A 25,780-nucleotide genomic window follows, 5' to 3' on the forward strand; every position below is an offset into this window, starting at 1 on the left:
AGTCATAAAGCTCCCCACAGATCAAGATCCTTTCCAGGGAGGAAGCCCCACTGAACACATGAGGAATTGACTTTCAAATGGACACAGGATTGCATAGCTGTCATAATCGCCCTCCCAATCTCCTGGGGAGTGTTAATTTAGAGGTTCGAGGGATCCACCCATCTCTAACCCCCACATTCCTTTCATTATTCTGTACCTTCCCTCCCCTCCTCCATCGCACACTTTATGACCCTTGGTTAACATAGTAGGGGTTGGAAATTTACTGCCAGGGAGAGCAGGAGGTGCAGACTGAATGTCTCCTGAATGTGCACCTTTTAGATCAAAAGCCTCTCTATGAGAACGATTTATCCTGCTTAAACTAACCCCCTATATATAGACCCAAGGGGGCTACCTGTCCTTGTCTCTGTCAATGTTCTTGTTCCTGCCAAGCTCTGTCTCACTTCACACCATGGAACTCCTCAATAAAGACTGATTTCTTTGCAACACATGTGTCTGGAGCAGTTCTCTGCAAGGGGGTCTCCTATGGTCAGCCGGACCAGCCTATAGCTCGTGACGATAGTGTGGTGCACTCAGCTTTGAATTTATGAATGGCAGGCTGGGTCACCCTTGAGAATGCTGACCCAGCATCATAATCTTGGACACTGTGACACAGTGAGGAAGTAGTGGTGGCTACAAGCTTAGACAGCTTCAAGAGGAGACTGGAGAAACATCTGGAGCATTGGTCCATCAGTGGCTATTAGCCCCAAAGTACAGAGGGAACACTCTCTGGGGCAGGAATGCTCTCTCTTCTTGGTGCTTGGGGGAGTAATAGAGGGAGGGCTTCCTGGGGTCTGACCCTACTGCTGGACCTACTGATGATTGCTGGGTTTGCGGCACTCTGTGACATAGTGTTGGATTACATGGGCCATTGGCCTGATCCAGCATGGCTTCTCTTATGTTCCTACCATCATTTGTGGCACCATGAAAGAACCAACCCCAATGTTACTGTTAATTGTTATTTATAATGTGGTTTATGTTACATACTGTTGGTACTATACATCGTTCCATGTCATTTGTATTATTTAATGTTCAATGTAAACCGCCTAGAGCTGCAAAGAAATGGGCGGTATAAAAATCTAAATAAAATAAAATAAATAAATGCGTGTTGTCTGCTGGAAAACACTGCTCTCTCTCTCTTCGTCAAGCAAACATGTCCGGTCCCTTTCAGAGTTCAAAGTAGTTTAGAAACTTGTTGGCCATTTGATTACCCCGACAAAGATTCCGCCCTTGTGCAAGTTTTGATGGCTGCTTTGCAAAGAGCCACAAAGACATCCGTTAGTTCCACCTCTGAGTTTGTTCCTAAAGGCTTCTCAGAGCCCCCCTCCTCAACTCATGCCTCCTCCTTCCCAGCCTGCTCCTTAGCCCTGAGCCCCATCGACAGCCACCCTAGGAATCAAAAGCAAAGGAGAAGCCGGATGCAGTAGGGAGGGATCGTTAGCGCCTCCGACAAAAGCGTCTGCTTCACTGTCTGCAAGAGACTAACCGATCCTGAGCGCTATAAAGAACAAAGAGGAGCTTCCCTCCTCCATTCCCCCACCATTTGCTCTTTATTTTGTTTGCCCATCAAGCCCTTCTATCATCAGCATCCCCAGTGCCTTCCGAACGCAAATAAGAGACTGCTGAACTGGCTCTAGGCTGTCAAGACAATTTCGTTTCTGTATTTTTCCTCCACTTGCCTGTCTTTCTTATATTGCTCTTTTTTTATTTTACGTCTGAAAAGCTACAATTGTAGCCTACTAACTCTCCGAAATGGCAAGATTTGTGGGCACTTTATTCTGCTGAGCTAGAGAGCCCTAAAAGTTTACAACCTCTTGCTGAGAGAGCCATCTCCTGTTCTCACCAGTTTCACCCTTAAGGTCAACCATTTCATTATAACCTAACAACAAAGAATGATGACCTCACAGAGATAGCAGAGGGAGCGAGGTAGTCAGATCCACAGCCCAGTTAAGCAGAATGACTGGGGATAGAATCATAGAATCATAGAATCATAGAGTTGGAAGGGGCCATACAGGCCATCTAGTCCAACCCCCTGCTCTGCGCAGGATCAGCCCTAAGCATCCTAAAGCATCCAAGAAAAGTGTGTATCCAACCTTTGCTTGAAGACATCCAGTGAGGGGGAGCTCACCACCTCCTTAGGCAGCCTATTCCACTGCTGAACTACTCTGACTGTGAAAAACTTTTTCCTGATATCTAGCCTATATCGTTGTACTTGAAGTTTAAACCCATTACTGCGTGTCCTCTCCTCTGCAGCCAGCAGAAACAGCATCCTGCCCTCCTCCAAGTGACAACCTTTCAAATACTTAAAGAGGGCTATCATGTCCCCTCTCAACCTCCTTTTCTCCAGGCTGAACATTCCCAAGTCCCTCAACCTATCTTCATAGGGTCCCTTGGCCCCAGATCATCTTCGTCGCTCTCCTCTGTACCCTTTCAATTTTATCTATGTCCTTCTTGAAGTGAGGCCTCCAGAACTGCACACAGTACTCCAAGTGTGGTCTGACCAGTGCCGTATACAATGGGACTATGACATCTTGTGATTTTGATGTGATGCCCCTGTTGATACAGCCCAAAATGGCATTTGCCTTTTTTACCGCTGCATCACACTGCCTGCTCATGTTTAGTTTACAATCCACAAGTACCCCAAGGTCTCGTTCACACACAGTGCTACCTAGAAGCGTATCCCCCATCCAGTAGGCATGCTTTTCATTTTTCTGACCCAGATGCAGAACTTTACACTTATCTTTATTAAATTGCATCTTGTTCTCATTTGCCCATTTTTCCATTGTGTTCAGATCTCGTTGAACTCTGTCTCTATCTTCCGGAGTATTTGCCAGTCCTCCCAATTTGGTGTCATCTGCAAACTTGATGAGTAGTCCCTCCACCCCCTCATCTAGATCATTAATAAATATGTTAAAAAGTACCGGGCCGAGCACCGAACCCTGAGGTACCCCGCTACTCACCTCTCTCCAGTCTGATGAAACACCATTGACAACAACTCTTTGAGTGCGGTTCTCTAACCAATTCCCTATCCACCTGACTATCTGAAAATCCAGATTGCAGTCCTTCAACTTATCCATCAGAACATCATGGGGAACCTTGTCAAAAGCTTTACTAAAATCCAAGTAAATGACATCAACCAAATTTCCCCGATCCAGCAAACCTGTTACTTGGTCAAAAAAGGAAACTAGGTTGGTCTGGCAGGACCTGTTGGAGACAAATCCATGCTGACTTCCTTGGATCACCAAATTGTCCTCCAGATGTTTGCAGATCGCTCCCTTTAATATCTGCTCCATTATCTTCCCCACAACAGAGGTCAGACTCACTGGTCTGTAGTTTCCCGGGTCATCCTTCCTCCCTTTTTTGAAGATCCAATGCAGAAGGGAGAAATCAACAACTGTACACATATCTTCTCTGTTATGGTTGCTACATTGTGGAAGGGTCTGCTTGAGGAAGTCAGGAAGGCTCCTGATCTTATCCCTTTCCACAAACTATGCAAAACTGAATTATTCAATAGTGCCTTTCTACGCAAAGAATGGCATCACTCCATATTAAAGGGTTCGCAAAGGGCTTTTCCTCATTCCTATTCTCCTCACTTGTGCCTTCCTGTTTCTCCGAATGTCAAGGAATGTTCCAAATGTGGCTTTCTCCTCTACTGTTACATTGCTTTATGTCCAGCATATCTCCTTGCAGATTTAAACTGCCGGTTTTTATGGCAGACACACAGTGATGTAATATCAAATCAACCACTAGAGGGAGAAAAACATACAGGAAAGAATGTCCCTCCCCTGAAGCAACAAGGAACACATAAACAAGGGAAGTGAGAATATGGGAAAGCCCAGAGTTCGTTGGTTCTACAACCCTCATCCTACTGCATTGGTCACTGAATGTCCCATCCATGAACTGTCTCGACTCATTCTGTGTAACCCACCTGGAGTCCATATGAGAAAGGAGGACAATAAATAGTGTAAACTTGTTTCTGGACTCAATTCAAAATGCTGACATTGAGATGTCATCTTGGTAGACTGGAATTGGCTGAGAAGGGAAGGCGAATGTAAGCCGCTTTGAGACTCTTCCAGGTAGAGAAAAGCAGCATATAAAAACCAACTCTTCTTCTTCTTCAGTAATCTCAAGGCTCTCTCAGCCTCACCTCCCTCACAGGGTGTCTGTTGTGGGGAGAGGAAAGGGAAGGCGACTGTAAGCTGCTTTGAGACTCCTTCGGGTAGAGAAAAGCGGCATGTAAGAACCAACTCTTCTTCTTCAGTAATATCAGGGCTCTCTCAGCCTCACCTCCCTCACAGGGTGTCTGTTGTGGGGAGAGGAAAGGGAAGGCGATTGTAAGCTGCTTTGAGACTCCTTCGGGTAGAGAAAAGCGGCATATAAAAACCAACTCTTCTTCTTCTTCTTCTTCTTCTTCTTCTTCTTCTTCTTCTTCTTCTTCTTCTTCTTCTTCTTCTTCTTCTTCGTGCCTTTTGCTCCAGTACCTTAGTCTGGCTCAGTGACAATCATCTAGAGTAGAAAAGTCATTTGAATACACAGAAGGTGGTACTGGAAAGAATTCAGAACTCAAACTACAGAGAAGTGTTCTTTTATGGTCTCCTCCTAATTTGTGGCAAATTATTGAAACTGAAAGGTTCGATCTAGCACATGACAAGGTAAGGACTAATGCTGAAGCCCCAGAACCTATTTGTGTTTTAGAATTCAAAGCATACCTTGGTCTTTTGAAAAACTGTCATAGGGTTTTACCTAAATTGTCCACTAAATTGGCCCCATTTCTCAAGTTATTAAACAAGAATGTTTCATGGAAATGGGAAAAGGCTCAAGAAGTAGCATTGCAAACCTCAAAGACTCTGTTGTAGATGCTAACGTGTTTTGACACTAGATTATCCCTGGTGCTGGCTGGTGATGCTTCGCAGTATGAGTGGGAGCAGTTTTGTCCCCTGTATACCCAGACAGCTCAGAGAGACTAATTAGATTTGCATTCTGTACTGGGGCTCCAGCAAAAAGGAATTATTCTCTACTTGACAAAGAGGTTTTGGCAGTTATTTTTGGACTCAAAAAGTTCAAGTGCTATTTGCATGGCCATGCATGCACCATTCTTACAGACCATTAACCATGACCCTCTTGGTTGAAAATAAACCAGTACATCTGATGGTCTCAAGAAGGATACGGAAGCAGTGGTCACTAACAGGAGCACCCAAGGAGACTTACTTGGAGAGATGCTCAGCAGAACATCTGTGACGGTTGAGTGTGTCTGCAGAGCCAAATGCACTTTGCATGGGACAGTTTTTGAACACTTTCTGGAGACTACATTTGGTGCAAAATGTTGTGGCCAGAGTGTTGTCTGGGGTAAATTGAAGAAACCGCATCGTTCCTGTCTTGTTCTGCTTATACCAACTTATGGTTATTTCCGGGCTCAATTCAAGAGGTTTCCCCTTTTTCTCACCCAGCTAAAACCGTAACCGTGAAACCGTACTTGCAATGTCCAGTCTAGAGCCCACAACTGAGCAATGGATGATTTCACCCAGAGCTCAACCAATTGTCCATGCACAGATCCTCCTGCTACAGATCCTCAAAGGGGGCTTCATATGTACGAACTAACGGGGACAACTCACTGCTCTTTGGATTTCCTTACGAAGCAGTGGGTCTGAAGCTGTGTCCGGAACTGAGCACCAAAACACATACAGGCGTCTGTGGAAAACATCAACCAATTGCCACTTGCACATGTGAGGAGGTACACCTTATATGCTGGCAGGGGCTCATGGGAATTGTAGTCCATGGACATCTGGAGGGCTGCAGTTTGACGACCCCTGCCTTATATCCTTTTAAATACTATTGGCATCCCATGACATGCAACTCTCACTAACCTGCATCATCATACAATTAATAACCTCACATTAAAGGTAAAGGTATCCCCTGTGCCAGCACCGAGTCATGTCTGACCCTTGGGGTGACGCCCTCCAGCGTTTTCATGGCAGACTCAATACGGGGTGGTTTGCCAGTGCCTTCCCCAGTCATTACCGTTTACCCCCCAGCAAGCTGGGTACTCATTTTACCGACCTCGGAAGGATGGAAGGCTGAGTCAACCTTGAGCCAGCTGCTGGGATCGAACTCCCAACCTCATGGGCAGAGCTTTCAGACAATATATCTGCTGCTTTACCACTCTGCGCCACAAGAGGCTCACAACAGGCCACAAGAGAACCTCACATTGGATTAATGTGAGGTTTTTATAAGGATTAAAACAAGGCAACCCTGCACATCTTGTCTAGGGGAACTGATCTCAGTGATCTGGGGGGTAGGTGTCATTCCGGAGATTTCTATGCCCCACCTGGGAATTGGCAAAGCTACCCCACTGCCTCAACCCTGCTTGTGTTAGTTTCTTACACTGTTGAGACAAGTAAGAGTTTGTTGGCTCTCTTAACATTATGTTTTGGATATCCGATTATGCTTCCTTAGTTCTGTGCTGCATTGATCAAAACAAGGAAAACTGATAGCAAAATCAGGACACCTATTTGAAAGTATAGATCTGCCAGTTCTTTAAAAAGAGTGTCTGCCTCCTGTCATTGCAACCTGATGGCTGCTGCGACAATCCAGTATCACAGCATGATATGAAGGAAGACTAGATCTGACGCTTTGATTTACAGTTTGGGTTACAATGGCCCACGCACGCTGTCATGAAGAGTTTTAGTGATGGGCTTGACAGGGGTAGTCAAACTGCGGCCCTCCAGATGTCCACGGACTACAATTCCCAGGAGCCCCTGCCAGCGAATGCTGGCAGGGGCTTCTGGGAATTGTAGTCCATGGACATCTGGAGGGCCGCAGTTTGACTAAGTATAAACCTGAGGCAGTATTTCAGGATCGGTTGCTGTGTGCTTCCCTAATCGCCATCAGTTTTGGCACGCTGGCATTGGTTAAGATCTTCTCCAGGGGCAAAAAAAATCAAACAGAAAATGGATTGAGAGTTTTGGCTGATAACATCTGACAACACTGTTGTAAATCTCTCTGGTGCTCTTCCAGGTGGCTTCCAAAATTAACTAGTCATCCCAAAATGTTTAGTAAAATTGACAGCTGATTTAATAGGCCCATTAAGGCTCTATTTATAAATTAGAGAGATATTGTTAGTGCTCTGGTTCTATTATAAGATATGTAACCATTACAACACCTGTCAGAGTCTCAGTCCTTGAAATCTTGATTAAGGGGACATATATAAATATATAAATTAGTCTGTCACTGAAAATCTATGATACTCTTAAGCAATTGTATAAATTCTGGACATCATGATAATAGATATAATGCAGCTGAAATATAATAGACTGTAAGCAGAAAATCAACCTGCCAATGAAATTGATAGCAAAGCTCCCATTGATCATAATGGTATTGGCTTGCTTGTAAATTGCTTTCCAGCTGCATGAGTTAAGAGCCTTAAACACATGCATAGGGATGGTTTCAAATTTCTCATCTCTGATGTTTTGATACCCCCCAAATTTTAATTGCTCTTCCCTCTTCTACAAATTTAATTTATATAACTCTCCACTTTTGCACCAGTTTGCTTCTTTGCTCTATTATTTCTGGCAAAATACACTCACATCCTTATCCATTGTTCCTCTTAATGTTTGTGAAACAGCCTAGGGGGTGGAACATGTCCAGGATGTCCGAGTTGGAATAGGGCCAATCAGGGTGCAGCTAGCAAAGCTAGCCACATCCTGATTGGCCCTGCCCCTACAGCTCCCGCCCTCTGTTCCTGAATGCCACTTTGTTCTCAGACGTGGAGCCAGCAGCAGGTCAGGAGAGAGGGCCCTGGGTGAAGGGTGGTTGTGGAGGTTCAAAAGCCTTCCGGGCCGCTAACGAGCAAGCCCTGCCCAGGCTGCTAATGAGTAAGCCTCAGCCTGGGCTGCTAACAAGCAGCTCCGTCCTCCATCGGTTCCTGCCCTACTAAGGAGCTCAGTCCCACAAGCTGGCCAGCCCCCACCCGTGCCACTTGCTGTGAGCGGCCCAAGGCCCACTTACGTGGCATGGCTGGGGGAGGGCAGGGGGGGCCCTTTCAAAGCACGTTCTTAGGAATGGGCTTTGCAGCTAGTTCATTAATATTTGTGCATCAGTAATTCAATATTATGCACCATGTGTGTATTTCACATGCAAGTATTTGTGCATCAATAATTTGGAAGGGTGGGTTAGAAATAAACAAATATTATTATTATTTATTATGCAGCATCTGTGTATTTCACATGCACCTTTGTCATGTAGTCTGCTCTAACAGGCCATGTAGACAGAAGTTATAGATATTTATTTTGGTGTGCAAATCGTGGGGGTGTTTAATGGCAGCCATGGCTAAGATGTGCCGACAGTACTATGTGGCCACTTCATTTGCATGTTTATGGCCGCAGTTCAGAGCAATAGCTTGTTACTTATTAAAAGAAACCAGGCAGATAAATTATGACTCCAAAAGAGGGGAAAGAGTACATTTGACCTTGGAAACTAAACTGCAATTCAAAATTCCTACTAGTATGAATCCTGTTTTGATATAGTCAGCTATAAAACTGGTTCAGTACCGGTGCAGCAGATAGAATTTCCATGGTCGGCACAAGATCTCTTATCTATGCATCCTGCCTCTTTGTTAACGAGGCATTCGCTGAGCATTCATTATGCCACATTCTATCAGCCAGAAACCCTCCATATTTTATTTTTATCATCGAGACAGAAGAGGTACACGAGGGACACATTTGCCTAAAGAGGATGCTTAGTACTCAAGGATGCATCAATACTGCTTATCTCAAAGTGAAATTGTACCCATGCTGCACTTGGGCCAAAAAGCTCCTTCTTCATTGTGACAACTCCCAACTCTTCCTAATAACATGCCCAAGTAACAACTAGGCCATGTTAATTTGAGGTCTCATATAGTCCTGCCTTGGGTGCCTAGCAGTTTGCTGCAGCCAGCTCAAACCAGCTAGTGACAGATGGAGAATCTGGGCTACAAATAAAATCCTCACACAAAACCAGCCCTCTTTCATAAAATCATAGAATAACAGTTGGAAGGGACCTCCTGGGTCAACTAGTCCAACCCCCTGCACTGTGGAGGACACTCACATCCCAATCGCTCATCTACTGTAACCTGCCACCCCTTTGCCTTCACAGAATCAGCCTCTCCGTCAGATGGCTGTCCAGCCTCTGTTTAAACATTTCAAAGGATGGAGAACCCACCACCTCCCAAGGAAGCCTGTTCCACTGACAAACCGCTCTAACTTATAGGAACTTCTTCCAGATGTTTAGATGGAATTTCTTTTGAATCAATTTCATCCCATTCGTTCTGGTCCGTCCCTCCGGGACAAGAGAGAACAACTCTGCTCCATCCTCTATATGGCAGCCTTTTAAATTCTTGAAGATGGTTATCAAATCGCCTCTCAGTCATCTCCTCTCTAGGCTAAATGGACCAAGCTCCCCCAACCTTACTTCATATGTCTTGGTCTCCAAACCCCTCACCATCTTTGTTGCCCTCCTCTGGACACGTTCCAGTTTGTCAACATCCCTCTTCAACTGGGGTACCCAAAACTGAACACAGTACTCCAAGTGAGGCCGAACCAGAGCAGAGTACAGTGGTACCATCACCTCCCGTGATCTGGACACGATACTCCGTTTGATACAGCCCAAAATCCCATTTGCCTTTTTAGCCACTGAGTCACACTGCTGACTCATGTTCAATGTATGGTCTACTAAGACTCCTAGATCCTTTTTGCACATGCTACTGCCAAGACAAGTCTCCCCCATCCTATATTGGAATAAATTGGGGGTCAGCCGCACCTGCCCCCCCCCCCCACAACTCTAATCCCTCATCCAAATCATATATAAATATGTTGAACAACACAGGACAGATCCTTGGGGTACTCTACTTGTCACTCTTCTCTTTGTTAAGAGTCTAGAACAAGCTTTCTCAACCAGGGTTTCCTGGAATCCTGGGTTTCTTGACAGCCCTGGAAGGGAGGCTGTTACTTAATTGTGTGTGTGTGTGTGTGTGTGTGTGTGTGTGTATTAAGGAGATGTGGTTTGCCATTGCTGTCCTTGCAAAGTCTTTCTTGGTGTTCTCCCATCCATGTTTATCTTCTGAGATCTGATAAGATTGGGCTATGCTTTTTCCATTCCACACCCTGTGGACTATTTATTATTATTATTATTATTATTATTATTATTATTATTATTATTATTATTATTATTATTATCTGTCCCTCTTAATAAAACAGTAAGGAGGGTTGGGGTGGGCTGAGTCTGTGATCAAAACAACCGGATTGGCCCCTTGGCCCCGGACTGACAAGCGGAGGCCCTCACCAGGACAGACCAGAGTTCCAGGGTAATCTGGAGACATGGCTGCCAGTCTGCCCCTGACCACTGCAGGGAGAGGAGGTCAGTAGGGCTGCCAAGGGGGATGAGAACAGAGGCTGTGCCAGCCCTTTTCGCCCCAAGGCTGTCCTAACTGTCATGTCCAACTGCAAATTGCCTCAGAGCCCTGACAGAGCTGGCCGGAGGCTGCAGAGTGCTCCCCCTCGCCTTCAGGCCTGCTGCGAATGAGCCTCTGACAGGCCCCGACTGAGGGGAGGGAGGCCTTTCCAAGAGCAACGCAGGGGAGACTGAGGGGCCTTTCTTTTGAGGGGGGGGGACTTTCCCCTTCTGCCAAACAGTTGCCTGACAGGGAGGCCACAGAAAAGTCTTTTCTCACTTAAAATACTGCTCTGGCCAGGGGTTAGACACAGCCAAGCCATGTGTCTTTCTTCTTTGCAACTCTCTGCAGATTTGAGGCCACTGCACAGCATTATTCTGCAGATGAAACTGGCCTTTTTGTCTCCTGTTTCATCTGCACAACAACCCTGTGCAGTAGGCCTCAAGTCTTTCATTTCAACACCAACCTGTGTGGGAAGCCTTAAATGTTTCTTCTCTACCACAACCCTGTCCAAAGTAGCCATTTCTGCCTGGGGAGCTGATCTTTATACTCTGCAGGTGAGCTGTAATTCCAGGAGCTCTCCAGGCCACACCTGTAGGTTGCCTACCCCTGGGTTGGAAATTCCTGGAGGTTTGGAGGTGGGACTTCAAAATCGTGCAATGCCTCAGAGTCCAGCCTTCAAAGGAGCCATTTTTGCCTGCAGTTGGTAGGGAGTGGTGCAGGAGTGTCCCTCCTGGGCTATGGGTTATGGCCAGCCCTTATCAGCAACTGTTTGTATTCTGGGGCGCAGACAGGCAGACCAGCATCAGTCCTGTGAGTCTGGAAAGTGCAGGAAGATCTAAATAAATATTTACAGCCTTTGGGTAGTAAACAACAGGGTACAAAAATCCGTTCTTCTAAGGAGCAACCATGAAAGAAGCATGTGGGCACATAAAATTTTACCAACAGTGAAAATATGGGAGACAGAAGCAACAGCGTGGACACCTGTGTACTGTGACTACCCTATGTGTATTAGGGCAGAGGGGCATTTCGGTGAATGTGGCCTAATTCACACAAGAAGGGAAATGATGCAGAACTGGGAGGAATTGGTTGCCATGTAATGTTCCCCTGAGAAGAGTCTCCAGTCTGATTTTCCCTTCACATATCTGATGACATGGCTCTGGAAAGCTCATCTGTAACCACTATGCCACAATTCTCAAAGGTCAGTCCTCTCCCACACTCAACGAACATTCCACACCACAGGTTCTTGACACCCATCTCTACACACCCATGCCCTCATTTGCCACCACGCCACCACAACCTCCCACACAACACACATGACAACCCCATGCCCTTACAGACTGGACCAATCCTCCCCTTCCTCTTCCCACTGCCAATCTCTATTACTTATTGTATTCTTGGATACAACGGGCTTTGCCCCTAGTACTAACATAAATGTATACCTTCAGCTGAGTCCCAACACTCATCCTGACATGAAAAAATGATGTGCCTCTGTGACGGATTGCACTTTTAAAAGCTTAAGTGTGCCGTGTCAACAGATAAAGTGCTGTGTCAACAGAGCCTGAGAGTCTCGAGTGACAGTCTGTCACAAGATATCTGATTGGCCAGCATCAGATGAATCCTACCATGTCACCCTGATTTGATTGTGTCACTTCCAGCTACCAATTGGAAGTGACGTTGTCCACCAGCACTCTTGTCGCCCCCCCCAATTCCCCCCAGAGGTTGTCAACTGCATCTGGTAACTCTGGCTGTCATCATCCGAAATAATTTCACATGAATAGATTTATTAGGAACTAGATGAAAGGAAAAGTAATGTCACATTCTCCCTCTTTCTCTAGATCCTAGGGCAGGGGTAGTCAAACTGCGGCCCTCCAGATGTCCATGGACTACAATTCCCAGGAGCCCCTGCCAGCGAATGCTGGCAGGGGCTCCTGGGAATTGTAGTCCATGGACATCTGGAGGGCCGCAGTTTGACTACCCCTGCCCTAGGATTTCCCACACCTGACGAGGGTGTCAAATAGGGTTGCCAGTGTGGGATGGGGTTTTAGGATTGTGAGCTCCAGGTGAGGAAACCCCTGGAGATCAGGGGGTGGCGTTTGGAGAGGACAGGGACCTCAGTGGGGGACACTGACACAGAGTCCACCCTCTAAAGCAATCCATTTCCCCCAGGAGAACAGAACTCTGCCATCTGGAAACGAGCTGTAATTCCAGGGGATCCCTGGGTCCCACCGAGAGGCAGGCATCCCTGGCGGCTAATGAAGTGTGTCATGGACAAGAAAATGCACAGCATAAGCAGATCACATCACAAAATTAAGTAAACTACGTGCTAAAAAGAGAGAGGTGAGGAATGAGTCGAAGTCCTATTTTCAACAACAAACTGTCTGCACACCGCTAGGTCATTTATACTTTACTTTTTCGTTGAGGAACAAGATTTCTTTGTTTACGGGGAAAGAAAATGTTCTTCCATATTGCACACATCAAACTGTACTGATGTCTCCATGCAAACCATCTACGTACACATCAGAAGGTAGAAGGAAATATTACTGCATCCTCCAACCAATCATGGGATGGTGGGAAATAATGCTCTTTCAAAGGTATTTCCTGAGTTGTGAAGAAGCACTGTCTCTCTCTTTCCTTCCCAAGAGACAGTTCTTCACTTATGTTTCATGCTCATTCATAGAATCATAAGAGTCAGAGAGCTGGAAGGGGTTCTCCAGGGTCATCTAGTCCACCCCCCTTCACAATGCAGGTGACTCTCCCCTATCTGCCCAACCTGTGTGGGGAAGCATTCTTGCGCAGAGATGGTAATCAGGGCTATTCAACCTGTAATGGTTGGAGGGGGGGGGGGTGGAGAGACATGGCAGGGGAAACTGCCTCTCTTGATCTCCATTATGTTGTTCAGCTTTGTCAATAGTTTGACACGCAATGCCACTTAAGGGTCAGAGACAAGCTAATTTTGCTTGATAAGGTTCTGTGGATTTCCTCTCTCACACAAACAAACATGGTCTCCAAAGTACCTAAATGACAGACAACAAAAATGAATGTTTCCATCTTATTCACGGGCTTTACAACCAAACACAAGCTCTCAAGTACTCACACAAAAGAACCAATTTTGTTTGATTAAACTACCCAGGAGGAAACAAACAAAAAACGCAATCATTCTGTGATACCAGTTTTACAGCCACTTCTTCTTTCGGGAGAATAATTTTGGACATCTCCACAGCAGAATGCAAAGTGCGGGAATAAGACGAATATACAGGAGCCAATATACTTCTGTGCCGCTGTCAATAATGTGGAATAAAAGAAATTGTCCCCACGCTATGGCTACCTACATTCTTCTTTAATTAGCAATTGGATATTTGAATCTAGAGGGATGGCTGCTTGCCACTCAGCACCGTTAAGAAACAACCCAGATGTCCCGTCCGTAAGTCATTCATTCCACTGGATCCATTAACTGCCATGTCACTAACAGAATACAGCAGCTGGAAATCCTGGTTGACAAACAGGCCATGGATTATTGATTGGAACATGGTCTTGTAGGAGTCCGCCTGCATCCTGCACTTGCCCTGCATCGTCGGAATGCCACACGCTGCGGTGCTCACACTCCGCTGGCCTGGGCAGCTTCCTGGTCAGACGGTCATTTGACTGTGTATTCTTAGTCCTACCGCACCCGTCTATGGGCTTTCAATTTTGGATTTGTCGCTCTGTTGCATTGATCACAGTATATCTCGCCTTGAACATTCCTACGATTACTCACATTGGCCCTGAATTTGTGCTCCTGGCCTTATTTCAGTGCTCATTCAATATCCCGATCATTTTTTGCTCTCTCTGCACTCTGTAATCCACCTTAAGTCTCTCTAAATATCTGTAGAATAGGTATGAGTGAAATAGCTCCCACAAACTCAGCCACCATCTCTCTGAGGAAATGTGCGTTCCCACAAAAACCTCTCCCCAGAATTCAACCTTGTTGGGCTTAAACGATGTCACTGGATTCAAACTTTGCTCTGTTGCTTCAGACCAACATGGCCGCCCACCTGAATGGTGTAAGAGATGTGCTATTGATCAGAAACCAAAGAAAGACATAAGCTGTACTTCAAAACCAATCTAAATGATTAAAAACATAGTCTGTAGAAAAAAATACTCACAGGACGATGACTTGCACACTTGTTCTAAGATTTCCAGGCATTAAACATTTTGTCAAGCTTTTAAAATACTGAACGGTCAAAATCTGAACATGAAATGCTTTCATTTATGCAGTGTTTTTTTACTACCTGTGGAAAACTCAGTGACAGTTGACCTAGCCAACTTAGTCATTGGAGACCCTTCCTCCAGAAAGTCCTTATGATACCCTCTTCTGGTCTAAAGGAAACCAGTAAAGAGAGACTGATAAATCAACAGGTAAGTAGAAAGATACATACCAACATAGACATAGGGGTGTGTGTGTATAATGCCATCAAGCTAAGGTGTGAAAAAGATGGGCCACTTTAAATCCGTGACATATAAACAACCGGCTTCCGAAAGCAGAACCTTTAACAAGAGGGAACATTTACCTTCCCCACATACTGGGGCTCGGAGCCCATGTATTCCTCCAGCACAAAGAACTGATTCCAGACCCAGCCTCGCTTGACCCGCACGGTGGACATCTTCCCCTCTGCTCCGGTGACAGCATTTCCCCTTGGCTCCGCTTCGAAAGTCTGCCGTAGATGTGGGCGAAGTGGTGTTAAGAGACCTCCATCGAACAGGACCCAGAGAAGCAGGGATAAGCAGTTCCGTGTCAGCATTGGCAATGCTTTCCCCGCAGCAAGTAGTTGAAAATGCCAACACTGAAGGATCCAGGTTTGAGGCTGTCTGTGGGCCGCCACGACTTGGCTGCAGATCTTCTCTTTACTGCCGGAATGCTGACACAGGCATTAATCCTTCGGACGACCCGGTTTCTGCCACATTAAATTCCATCTAAAGGGACCTATAAAAAAATGTACATGGCAACGTGAAACTCTATACAACTGCCTCAAAGTATGCATGCAAGCTCTCTCACACCCAGCTAGTTTCCAAAGACAGGGAGCCAAGACGCAGAGCTGGGAGTCATGACTCTCACGCTGCACAGGAGCTATAGGGACGCTTCCTTCCTCTTTGCAGTCTTTGCGTGTCTGCCTGGAGAGAGGCACGCCACCTGCCCTTTATGGCCCACTTATAAAATGAAGCCATTACACACCAGTGAATTCAGATATTATTTACTCAGGATTCACCCACGAGGAGAGTGGACCATATTTTCAACAGGGGCAGTAGAATCGTTTCCAGCATCACAGAACATAAATGTTGGGAAGAATCGACTGCTCTGTGCAGCACGGGCTCAGCAGATGAGGTTTTGCAAAGAACGCCGGCATCATTTTCATGCTTCTGGAAGCCTCAGCGTGGGATTAGACCTGGTAAATGCCAAGCTGCAAACGAGCAATGGAGAGCTGTGTTGTAGCCCCTCTTTGCAATGTGTGATCATGGTAATGCACAAGGTGGCACAACTGTGGCATGGATTTCCCCGGTCCCAGAAACTACCAGTCATGTGGACAGGTACAGTGTTATGTACAGGTTAACAGGTACAGAAGTTGAAGGGTAACATGTTTCCAAAATGAAGAATTATGGGGAAGGGGGGGGGATTCCCGCAGCAGCTGCATGTTCAGCATGATATCTGGTTCTGCCCCCACAATCAAGGGATTGGTTTGCATGAAAACAGGACAGTGGGGTCTAGGGGGAAGCAGGAGGTAGTGGCTGAGAGCAAGCAGATCTGGTCCCCTTTGGCTGGCGAGAGTTAAACGTTTGACAAATTCCACATGATATTCTTGTTAACAAGTTGGTAAAATGTGATATGGCTCCTATTGCTGTTAGGTGGACCAAGAAGTGGCTGACAGATCACACCTAAGGGGCGATAGTTAAGGGTTCAACATCCTCTTAGAGAGAAGTAGAGTGCCTCAAGGATCTGACCTGGGTCCTGTGTGGTTCAACTTATTCATAAATGATTTGGATGAAGGAATCAAGGGGGCGCTTATTAAAGTTGCAGCTGATACTAAACTCGGAGGGGTACCAAACACAGCAGAAGACAGAATTAGGATACAGGATGATCTTGACAGATCTTGCGATTGAGGGGAGATGACCAGTGGGGTGCCACAGGGCTCAGGACTGGGTACTTTTCAACATTTTTATCAATGATCTGGATGAAGAAGTGGAGGGACTACTAATTAAATCTGCATATGATTCCAAATTGGGAGGAGTAGCAAACACTCCTGAAGATCAAATCCTTCTCCTGGATGCTTGTGGCTGATCCTACACTGAGCAGGGGGTTGGATTAGACAGCCTATATGGCCCCTTTCAACTCTATCAATCTATCTACATCCAACCATGCATTCTTTCTTTCAATTTATATACTGCCCCTCACTGTGGTGTCTCAGGGCAGTGTACTTGGAACAGCAGATCTAGTACACAAACATATCACTAAACATTATAAAGTTGAACTTGTATGCAGTCAACTCACTCCCCACCTGATTGGCCCTGCCTTGGGGTATTGCCACTAATAGGGAGAGAGCACTCTGCCAATGAGGGCCAATCAGGTCAAATTGCACTCTGCCAATGAGGGCCAATCGGGTCACATTCCATGCAGATAGCCAAGAAAAGCCTCTCCCCTGGGAATGTGTACTCATCAGTAAGTCATGGCCATTGCCCTGGGAATGTTTACATATGAGTAATCCATGGCCATCAACCAGGATAATTTAGCCCCGATCAGGAGGGCTTTCAGCCCTGGTATTTCAGACCCAATCAGGAAAGGCTAATAAGGCATCAGCTCTCCATCTCCAACATCCGGCCAGTTTCAGATGTTTGCTGCGTAGAAGAGGATCTGGACTCAGCTCATGCCCTGCTGCCAGTAAGTTGCCCTGGCCTCCTGGCCACTATCCATTTGGAGGACATGGGGGCAGGGAGCGAGCCACCTCCTGGTGTAGCCTCTGCATGCCTGCTGGAGGGGGGGGGGCTGTGGAAGACGCAGAAACTACCCCCTGCTGGCCCTCTGGGGCTTAGGGCAGGCAGGCAAAGCCTCTGTCATGGGGATGTTTACTCATTAGCAAGAGGCAACCAGTTCAAATTGCACTCTGCTAATGAGGGCAAATCAGGTCAAATGGCATGCATACAGGCAGGAAAAGCTTCTACCTCGGGGAATGTTTACTCGTGAGTAAGGCATGGGCCTCAGCCAGGAAAACCTAATAGTGATCTGCTCTCTGCCTCCAACTTCCTGCCAGGGTCAGATGTTTGTGGGGTGGAAGAGAGGCTGCCCTGATGCCAGTAAGTTGCCCTGGCCCCCTGGCCTCTTTCCACTTGGAAGACAATCGTGGCAGCAAACTGCCTCCTGAGGCAGCCCCTTGGCGCCATCTGGAGGGGGGACTGGGGGAGGCCCAGAAAAGCCCCCATGCCAGCCCTCTGGGTCCCAAGAGAGCCAGGAGAAGCCTCTGCCCTGGAAATGTTCATTAATGAGTAAGTCATGTGAGTGTCTCAGTTGCAATCTGAAATGGGAAGAATGCTTTGGGGTTAGCCCTTAAAGGCAATTGCAGCAGGGAAAATAACGCTGATGTGGGTGGGACTGGGAAGATGTAGACCAGGGGTAGTCAAACTGCGGCCCTCCAGATGTCCATGGACTACAATTCCCAGGAGTCCCTGCCAGCAAATGCTGGCAGGGGCTCCTGGAAATTGTAGTCCATGGACATCTAGAGGGCCACAGTTTGACTACCCCTGATGTAGACGTTCTCTTTCGATATGGAGATCACCTTGCTCCAGTCTTCCCAAGACCATCACAACAATGCAAATTTGAGACCAATGGCATGGAAGATGGGGAAACTTTAATGGGGGCACAGAAGCACCATGGGAACATGTGGAGACACTAATTTCCAGTAGCCCCTTCTCAGTAGATGAACAGTTGGAATTTATACCCTGCTTTTCACTGCTCAAAGGAGTCTCAGAGTGGCATATGTCTTCCCTTCTTCTCCCTACAACAGACACTCTGGAAGGTAGGTGAGGCTGAGAGAGCTCTGAGAGAAACTGCTCTGTGAGAAGGTCACCCAGCATGTGGAGGAGCAGGGAGTCAAATCCAGCTCCCATATTAGAAGCCACTGCTCTTAACCAGTCCACCAAGCTGTACAAATTGCCATAGCACGAGATGTCGCACGAGCACACGCAGAAGAAGCTGTCGCAGGACGAGGGTGTAAGTCTTTTTTTATTTGCTCATTGACTGTGAAAAAAAGAAGTGAATCTTGAATAAATTCTGTTTGGATATGGCTGTTCAAACACACCCACACTCAGGAAGAAAGCACTGAAGGGTTTTGAGCCAATGAGCTCTCTCGGTCTAAGAGCACGGATCTCTAGAACAGGCTGATATGTGCTTCATTGTGAAAGTGCTGTGCAGTGCCTATATGTTGGAACTGGACCAGTACCGGAAAAGTAACTGGTGGGTTCTGCCCATAGACCAGGGGTAGTCAAACTGCGGCCCTCCAGATGTCCGTGGACTACAATTCCCAGGAGCCCCTGCCAGCATTTGCTGGCAGGGGCTCCTGGGAATTGTAGTCCACGGACATCTGGAGGGCCGCAGTTTGACTACCCCTTCCATAGACATTTTACTACATTCGTCCATGAATCTAAACATGATGCACAACTTGGCAAGAAAACAGCACTTTAATTAGAGATGTATTGTTTGCTCCATATTTATGTTTTTTTCCTAACTAATTGCAGACATTTAGCGAATTGATACTCCTAAAAGGATGTAATTAAGCAATTCTAGAACTAAGGGCAAATATAAGAGATTTCATGTAATTTTGGACTTAAATTAATGAGCACAGCAGACATTTGCCTTTAATTTATTTGATGAAGGAATAAATAGCAGTAAACAACAACAAATTATTATCACCATCTACACAGCCGAGTACTGTACAAAATTAAAACCTGGGTGAATCCTTCTTACAGATTTGCAATTTTTAAAAAAAGAGAGGATAAAATAAATTAAGGAATTTGGGGAGAGGGGAAAGGAGACCCACTTAGGCAAAAGATGAAGGAGCTTTGCCCAGCAAGATGACTTTATTTTATTTTATTTTTGAATGTGTATACCGCCGCTCTCAAATTGACTCACGGTGGTTCACAGTAAAAAGATGAAAACCAGTACAACCCCTAAAAAAAACCCTTTAAACATTAACGTTAAAAGATGGCAATGCAAACGTTCTAACTCCTGCCCCCTGTCCAACTTGCAGTCAAAAACTCTCTCATTGGGTCTTGATCTAACCAACGCTACCGGATCCCCCATTGGCAACTCTGGGACCTCACCAAGCCCTCAATCATACGCTTGGCAGAAGAGCTCCATCTTACAGGACCTGCGGAAAGCTGACAAATCCAACAGGGCCTGTAGCTTTTCTGGGAGCTCATTCCACCAGGGCTGAATCTGCATGGAGCTTTTATTCCAATCCCAGGTCAATTCAGTCCCTACCATTTCCACTGAATGCGATTTCCATTTTGATTTTGTCTGACTTAAATTTTCCCTCTGCAACAAGCATGATTGATCCGGAGTGGCCCTACCTTTATCCTGCAATATCCTAGAGTGGTTTTAACCCTCAATATTTGAAGAATCGGATTGCGAAAGCATGAGAAAGCACGCAGAGCCAGTGCCTGCTTTGCATTTGGGAGTCTCAAAGCAGCTTATGGTCGCCTTCCCTTTCCTCTCCCCACAATAGATTCTATGGACTCTATGTCCCCCATATCCCAATGTGGTCCTTTCCCAGCCCAAAACAGCACCCTCCACTGGCTCTGTCCCCAAATCCACAGTAATTTCCTAACCTGGATTTGGTAACCCTGGTTGAGAATCAACCCACTGCAAAATGCCGTTTCAGAACTTGATTTGATGCACCCTTAACCAACCACAGTTAGTGGAACAGTCAAATAGTTCCTTACATCACATTGCTTTGCCTGCAGATATCACAAGTTTTTCCACCCATCCCCTGCTTAAAAATCAATATGCAATTACCACATACAGTAAAGGCAGTGGAATTACTCTATTGAATATATTTTCCTCTGACTTCAACTATGCGCAGAAGTTCAGTTTTCCTTGTTAATTATGTTGTTCTTATCAGTAACAATTATGTGAATATCGTTTGCTAGTAACAGACTGGCTTCTTTTATCATCAAGGAAATATAATTGGGAACTGGTCTAAATCCTGAGAAAGGAAGAAAGAAATGTAATCTCCAATGCCGGTTATTTCCTCCCAGAAATAGGAGAAAGGTTTTAATTTCAAACAAAAAAGGGCTCCGGTTGATTTGACTCTTTTTTCCTCAGTTAAAACTGGCTTGTTTCAAGATCTAAGGGGCAAACAAAAGCACACGGGGAGAGGGGGAGGCGAGAGATTAATACCATGAGAGATTAAAGAGCAGCAAAAAATGTGTTTAGTTAAAGTGAGTAGCTGTTCCTTTTATTGAGAAAGGATTAAAGTGAGATACATGCGGCAAAAGGAGGGGAGAGCACGCATCTCTTCCACAAAGTTGAAATTTCATAGAAAGACTTTTCCCAACATTTTTGCAAGTAATTTCTTCTACCAACCAATGTTTATCGAGGCCTCTCATGAGACCACAAATGGATAATACACTAACACATGCCCACTTGTTGTCAAGTTGTCTCCCATTAAGGACAGGCATGCAAGAAAGAAGACGTTATATCTCCCCCCCCCCCAGTGAAAGTGCTTGGGCTTGCTCTATTAAGAACACACTTCTTTTAACCACTTTATTTATTTAACAGGTCAGAGGGGCTTTCGTGCTTCCTCCTTTTAATGCTCATGCACACGTGTGCACTGTACGGTATTACAATAAGACTGCACTCATCAATAATGCAGTTTCAGGTCCAATGGATTAACAGATGCCTTTAGGCAGGGGTAGTCAAACTGCGGCCCTCCAGATGTCCATGGAGTACAATTCCCATGAGCCCCTGCCAGCGTTCGCTGGCAGGGGCTCATGGGAATTGTAGTCCATGGACATCTGGAGGGCCGCAGTTTGACTACCCCTGCCTAAAGGCCTTTAGGCCTGTGGTTTCTGCTCTCTACGTCTGTGGGTTGGCAAAACGGCCTCCCTAGCCAGACTGGGGTTGCCTCCAAAGTACTGTAGATTCAGTGGCAGAGCACCTCCCAAAGAGGCTGAGACATAATGCTTCTCTCCGTAGATCTTAGCCTCCGGCCATGCCTGTCAGCCAAGGGAGCTTTTAAAGTTTAATACAAAGAACCAAAAGTAATGTAAAGAGATTGATGGGCTTCAGCGAAATGGGGCATGATTCCCCCACCCCCTGCCCTGGCTGGAAGATAGCATTCGCGTGGAAAAATATAAATCACTCTAAACTCATTCTCTGTTGACAAGATTCTCTGCTTATGCAATGGATGTCGAAAAGGGTTCTAAGATAAGAAAAAGAGGCTATGGCTGAATCATAGAGTTGCGGGGTCCTTTCCTTCAGTCTGCACACCAACAACGGACCAGAAGGCCTATCTGGAGGATGGGAGAATCATACGACTGAATACTGGTGCATTGGTGAAAAAGACTGAACAGCAACTCTTTCCACAGCCACTAGCTTTGGATAGGCAGGGAGTTTTGATTATTGGGAACTGATAGGGATATCTACTGGTTTCCAGCATTCAGGGGTGGCCTGGAGTTTTCCTGGAATTACAACATCTCTGGACTACAGAAATCGCCTGGAGAAAGTGCTGCTTGGAAAGAAAAAAAAAAGAGCTGGGCAGAGTCTGCATTTACTTTGTTTATTCCATTGTCAATCCTGTTGAATTCAGATCGATTTGAACTCAGGTCTTCCTCTTCCCCCCCCCCTCCCCACTGAAACAGAAAAGTCTTCTGCACATGGTTAGGGAGGCTCAGAGGGGGGGGAGGCAAACGGAGCCTCTTTCTTTGTTTTCTTGAAGGGGGGGAGAGGATCGAACAAGGCAGAGGAGAGAGAAAAAAATCCAAGACTGACAGAAATTGAGAGAAATTAGGGTCTTCTCTTTTAAGGCAAGCTTGTCACATGGGCACCTTTGGCCAATCAGGGCGTCTCTACCATGGAGGCGAGCCCAGATTCAAAACAGCCTGCTTTCTCAATCTGAGTCTTAAAATATTGAGGGTTAAAAGCATTCAAAGGTATTGCACAAAGATATCTTTAGGGCCACTCCAGATCAATCCTTCTTGCTGCAAAAGGAAAATTTAAATCGCCCAAAATCAAAACGGAAATCGCATTCTGTGTAGACAGCAGGGACTGAATCAACCTGGGATTGGAATAAAAGCAGTTTACAACCTGGTTCTTATATGCCACTTTTCTCTACCTGAAGGGGTTTCAAAGTGGCTTACCTTCCCCTTCCCTTTCCTCTCCCCACAGCAGACACCCAGGCTGATTCTGCACTTGTTTTTTCCGTTATGGATCCTGCTGAATTCAAATCAACAACCAAGGTTTATTTAACAGAAATAAACAGAAATATGTATCAGGTAAATGTGATGTGTGGATAACCTAAGTATAAAAAGTACAGATGGCTCTCCAATTGAGTAAATAACCCCTGCGGGGAGATATGCTTGACATTTCTTTGGACATGGTCCTGCAGCACGTTCAAGGAGTTGGCAGAGTTTGAATATGCAGAGAGACCGCCGCACCAAGATGCTTAAACAATAAGGGTCTGCTGCACCCCCCTTTCCCATAGTCAGTCCCCCCTTATTCCCTGCTGCTTTTCAGGGGGACCTGGCAACCTCATCCTGAATCCAAATTGTATACTGCCGGCCCTCCTCAATGTAAGTTGCCAAAACACCTGGCACTAAAGCTATAACATGAATACGAAACTGTGATATTTCTACTCAGTTTGTACCTCTGAAGAAAGCCCTAGCTGCCAAATAATCATTTCTTTTAAAGACAAACCTTATGCTAAACAGGTTCTGTCTTAATGAAGGTGGTCACTTGATTAATGTACCCCTCCTCTCATATGGGGATGGTACATCAATGTCTGAGTAAAGCTGGTGTCTTATTTCAAAATTACAAATTTTTGAAGGCAATCTATATTTACTATGCCGATGATCTATAATCTTGACTTGCCGGGGGGGGGGGTAGATTACAACCCTCCATTTGGTGACAAAAATGTATCAGTGTCACAAAGTCTGAGACCAGACATCCAGGAAACGATCCTTCATTCAGTTTACCCGGCAGTGACGTGGGAGGGGAGCATCACTCAAAGCAAAATGTCCTCAGCATGCTAATGAGCCACAACTGAAGGATTTCAGACGGTGATTGAAGCGCAGTCTTCCACGTGTCAGTGGGAAACCCTTCGGAAATGAAGGTGAGTCTGTTCCAAGCTTGTTATCCATCTTGCTAATCTGAGATGCCTTACCTCTCAAAAATTGCTTATCGCAGTTTTGTGAAGGAAACTGTAGCTGTACTTGCAAGTTATTTTATCAGCTAACAATAAAAAATGGCTAACATTATTACAGCATGACTGCAAAGCGGGCCTTCACATTTAACCCCCCCAAGAGACTACAATGTGTATTATCTCCAAAAGTAAAGTTTTTATACACCGCTTTTCATTGCCTGAAGGAGTCTCAAAGCAGCTTACAATCACCTTCCCTTCCTCTCTGACAGAACAGCTTTGTGAGAACAGCTCTAATAGGACTGTGACTAGCTCAAGGTCACTCAGTTGGCTGCATGTGGAGGAGTTGGGAATCAAACCTGGCCCTCCAGCTTAGAATCTATCATTTTAAACCTGATGTGCCATTCAGTATAAAGGCAAAGGGTGATGTGAGGGTCTGTTGATTATTCCCAATAAGCAAACTTCATTTGGGGAAAATCTCTTTATTGAAGGAATAACCAACTCAGAATCACGAGGTCTTTGATAAGACTAAGATCCCACCTCCACAGCTCCTTATGTATCCTCATGCTCCCTTATGTAAACTGTGATATGCAGATAGAGTAGGATACAAGGCAAAAGTATAAAATATGGTTATAACATCATAACATCAAAACAGCCAATGGCAAAGCAGGTCAAGCAATACAGACAATATATGGCAAAAGCTTTGCCTGAAATCAATATATCAAAGTCTCATTGCTACCATATATGTGGATACTTAAATCTGGAAACTGCCACCATGAACAGACAAGACAGATCATTCTAGAAACCTAAGAAAAGCCCTAGTATCGCACCAACAACAAAATCTGAAATGTTAAAAAAACACTTCGGTTAACTCCCCCCCCCCCGAAACAACTCCTGTAACCTTAAGAAACAAATGCCTGATTTAGTCTTAGCAAAGCTTCCCAGAAGCCATCATCATTGTTCCTTTCAATAAAGAGATTTTCCTGCATATGGGGTTTTCTTATTGAAGGCTGAAACCTCATACCTCAATGGCCGTTGCTAGGCAACCACAACAGAATTATTAGCCTTTAAAACTTGGTTTCTGTCAGTAGGGGAGAAAGCTCTTACTAAGGATATTTTGGCCTTTCAGAGAGGACTCAGAAGAACCAGGCCCAAGATGCCATGTGAGTTCTATGACTCACCCAGGCTCAGCTGATTGCTACGGTTCAACAGTATGGGACGGTAGTTAGCATTTCAGACTGATCTGGGAGGCCCAGATTCAGATCTCAACTCTGCTATGGAGGCTTGCTGAATACCCTTCAGGCTGCCACAGAGCCTTAGCCTGAACTACCTCACAGGGTTGTTGTGAAGATCAAATAAAAGGAAATTATATAAGCTGACTTAAGTCCAGGCCTGAGAAACGGAGCTCTTCCACCAGGTCTATGGTTGAGGCCAGGACAAAGAGAAGATCTATGCCTCCCCCAAAAGAGGAGTATTCCACCACGTTCCATCTGTGGTGGTCAGCTGTTCCCCTGGTCCCCTGTGGGGGTAGGTGGGGTGTTGGTTGCCACCATGCTTTTCTGGTAGACTGTATTTTTAACTACTGATTTTAGGGGATTTTTAGGGGATTCTGTTTACCTATTTTATCTGTAATCCGCCATGAGCTGGCTCTGCTGAGAATGGTGGGCAATAAATTCAATAACAACAACAACAATAATAATAGAGAATAGGGAGGTATAAATGTGTAATATAATAAATATAAAGTTGGGGAGGTCAAATAAAATGTAGCTTGGTTGGTGGATGGGAAGGAGAGAAAGAAGCAGGGAAAGGTGAAGATATGGAGTTTGCCAGGAGATGGGAAGCGGGCACGTATAATCCGTTGCCTAAACAGTTTTGCCAGTGGCAGCCATTTCACTTTGCTCCACAGACCTGAGTTGGAGCCATAAAGAACTGAAGGCCT

General features: G+C 45.6%; 1 protein-coding gene across 6 annotated transcripts in view; it reads right to left on the bottom strand.

Annotated features, from left to right (window-relative positions):
- CDH12 (cadherin 12) overlaps positions 1–25,780 on the bottom strand; it is an 873,293-nt gene that overhangs the window by 181,294 nt on the left and 666,219 nt on the right. For all 6 annotated transcript variants that reach the window (XM_077353396.1, XM_077353395.1, XM_077353393.1 and 3 more), the window contains one exon: positions 15,010–15,422. In XM_077353396.1, the coding sequence (XP_077209511.1) occupies positions 15,010–15,240 (231 nt within the window). In that variant the 5' untranslated portion in view covers positions 15,241–15,422. The remainder of the gene's footprint in view (positions 1–15,009; positions 15,423–25,780) is intronic.

The sequence above is a fragment of the Paroedura picta genome, chromosome 9, assembly GCF_049243985.1.
Source record: "Paroedura picta isolate Pp20150507F chromosome 9, Ppicta_v3.0, whole genome shotgun sequence".
Classification (NCBI taxonomy): domain Eukaryota; kingdom Metazoa; phylum Chordata; class Lepidosauria; order Squamata; family Gekkonidae; genus Paroedura; species Paroedura picta.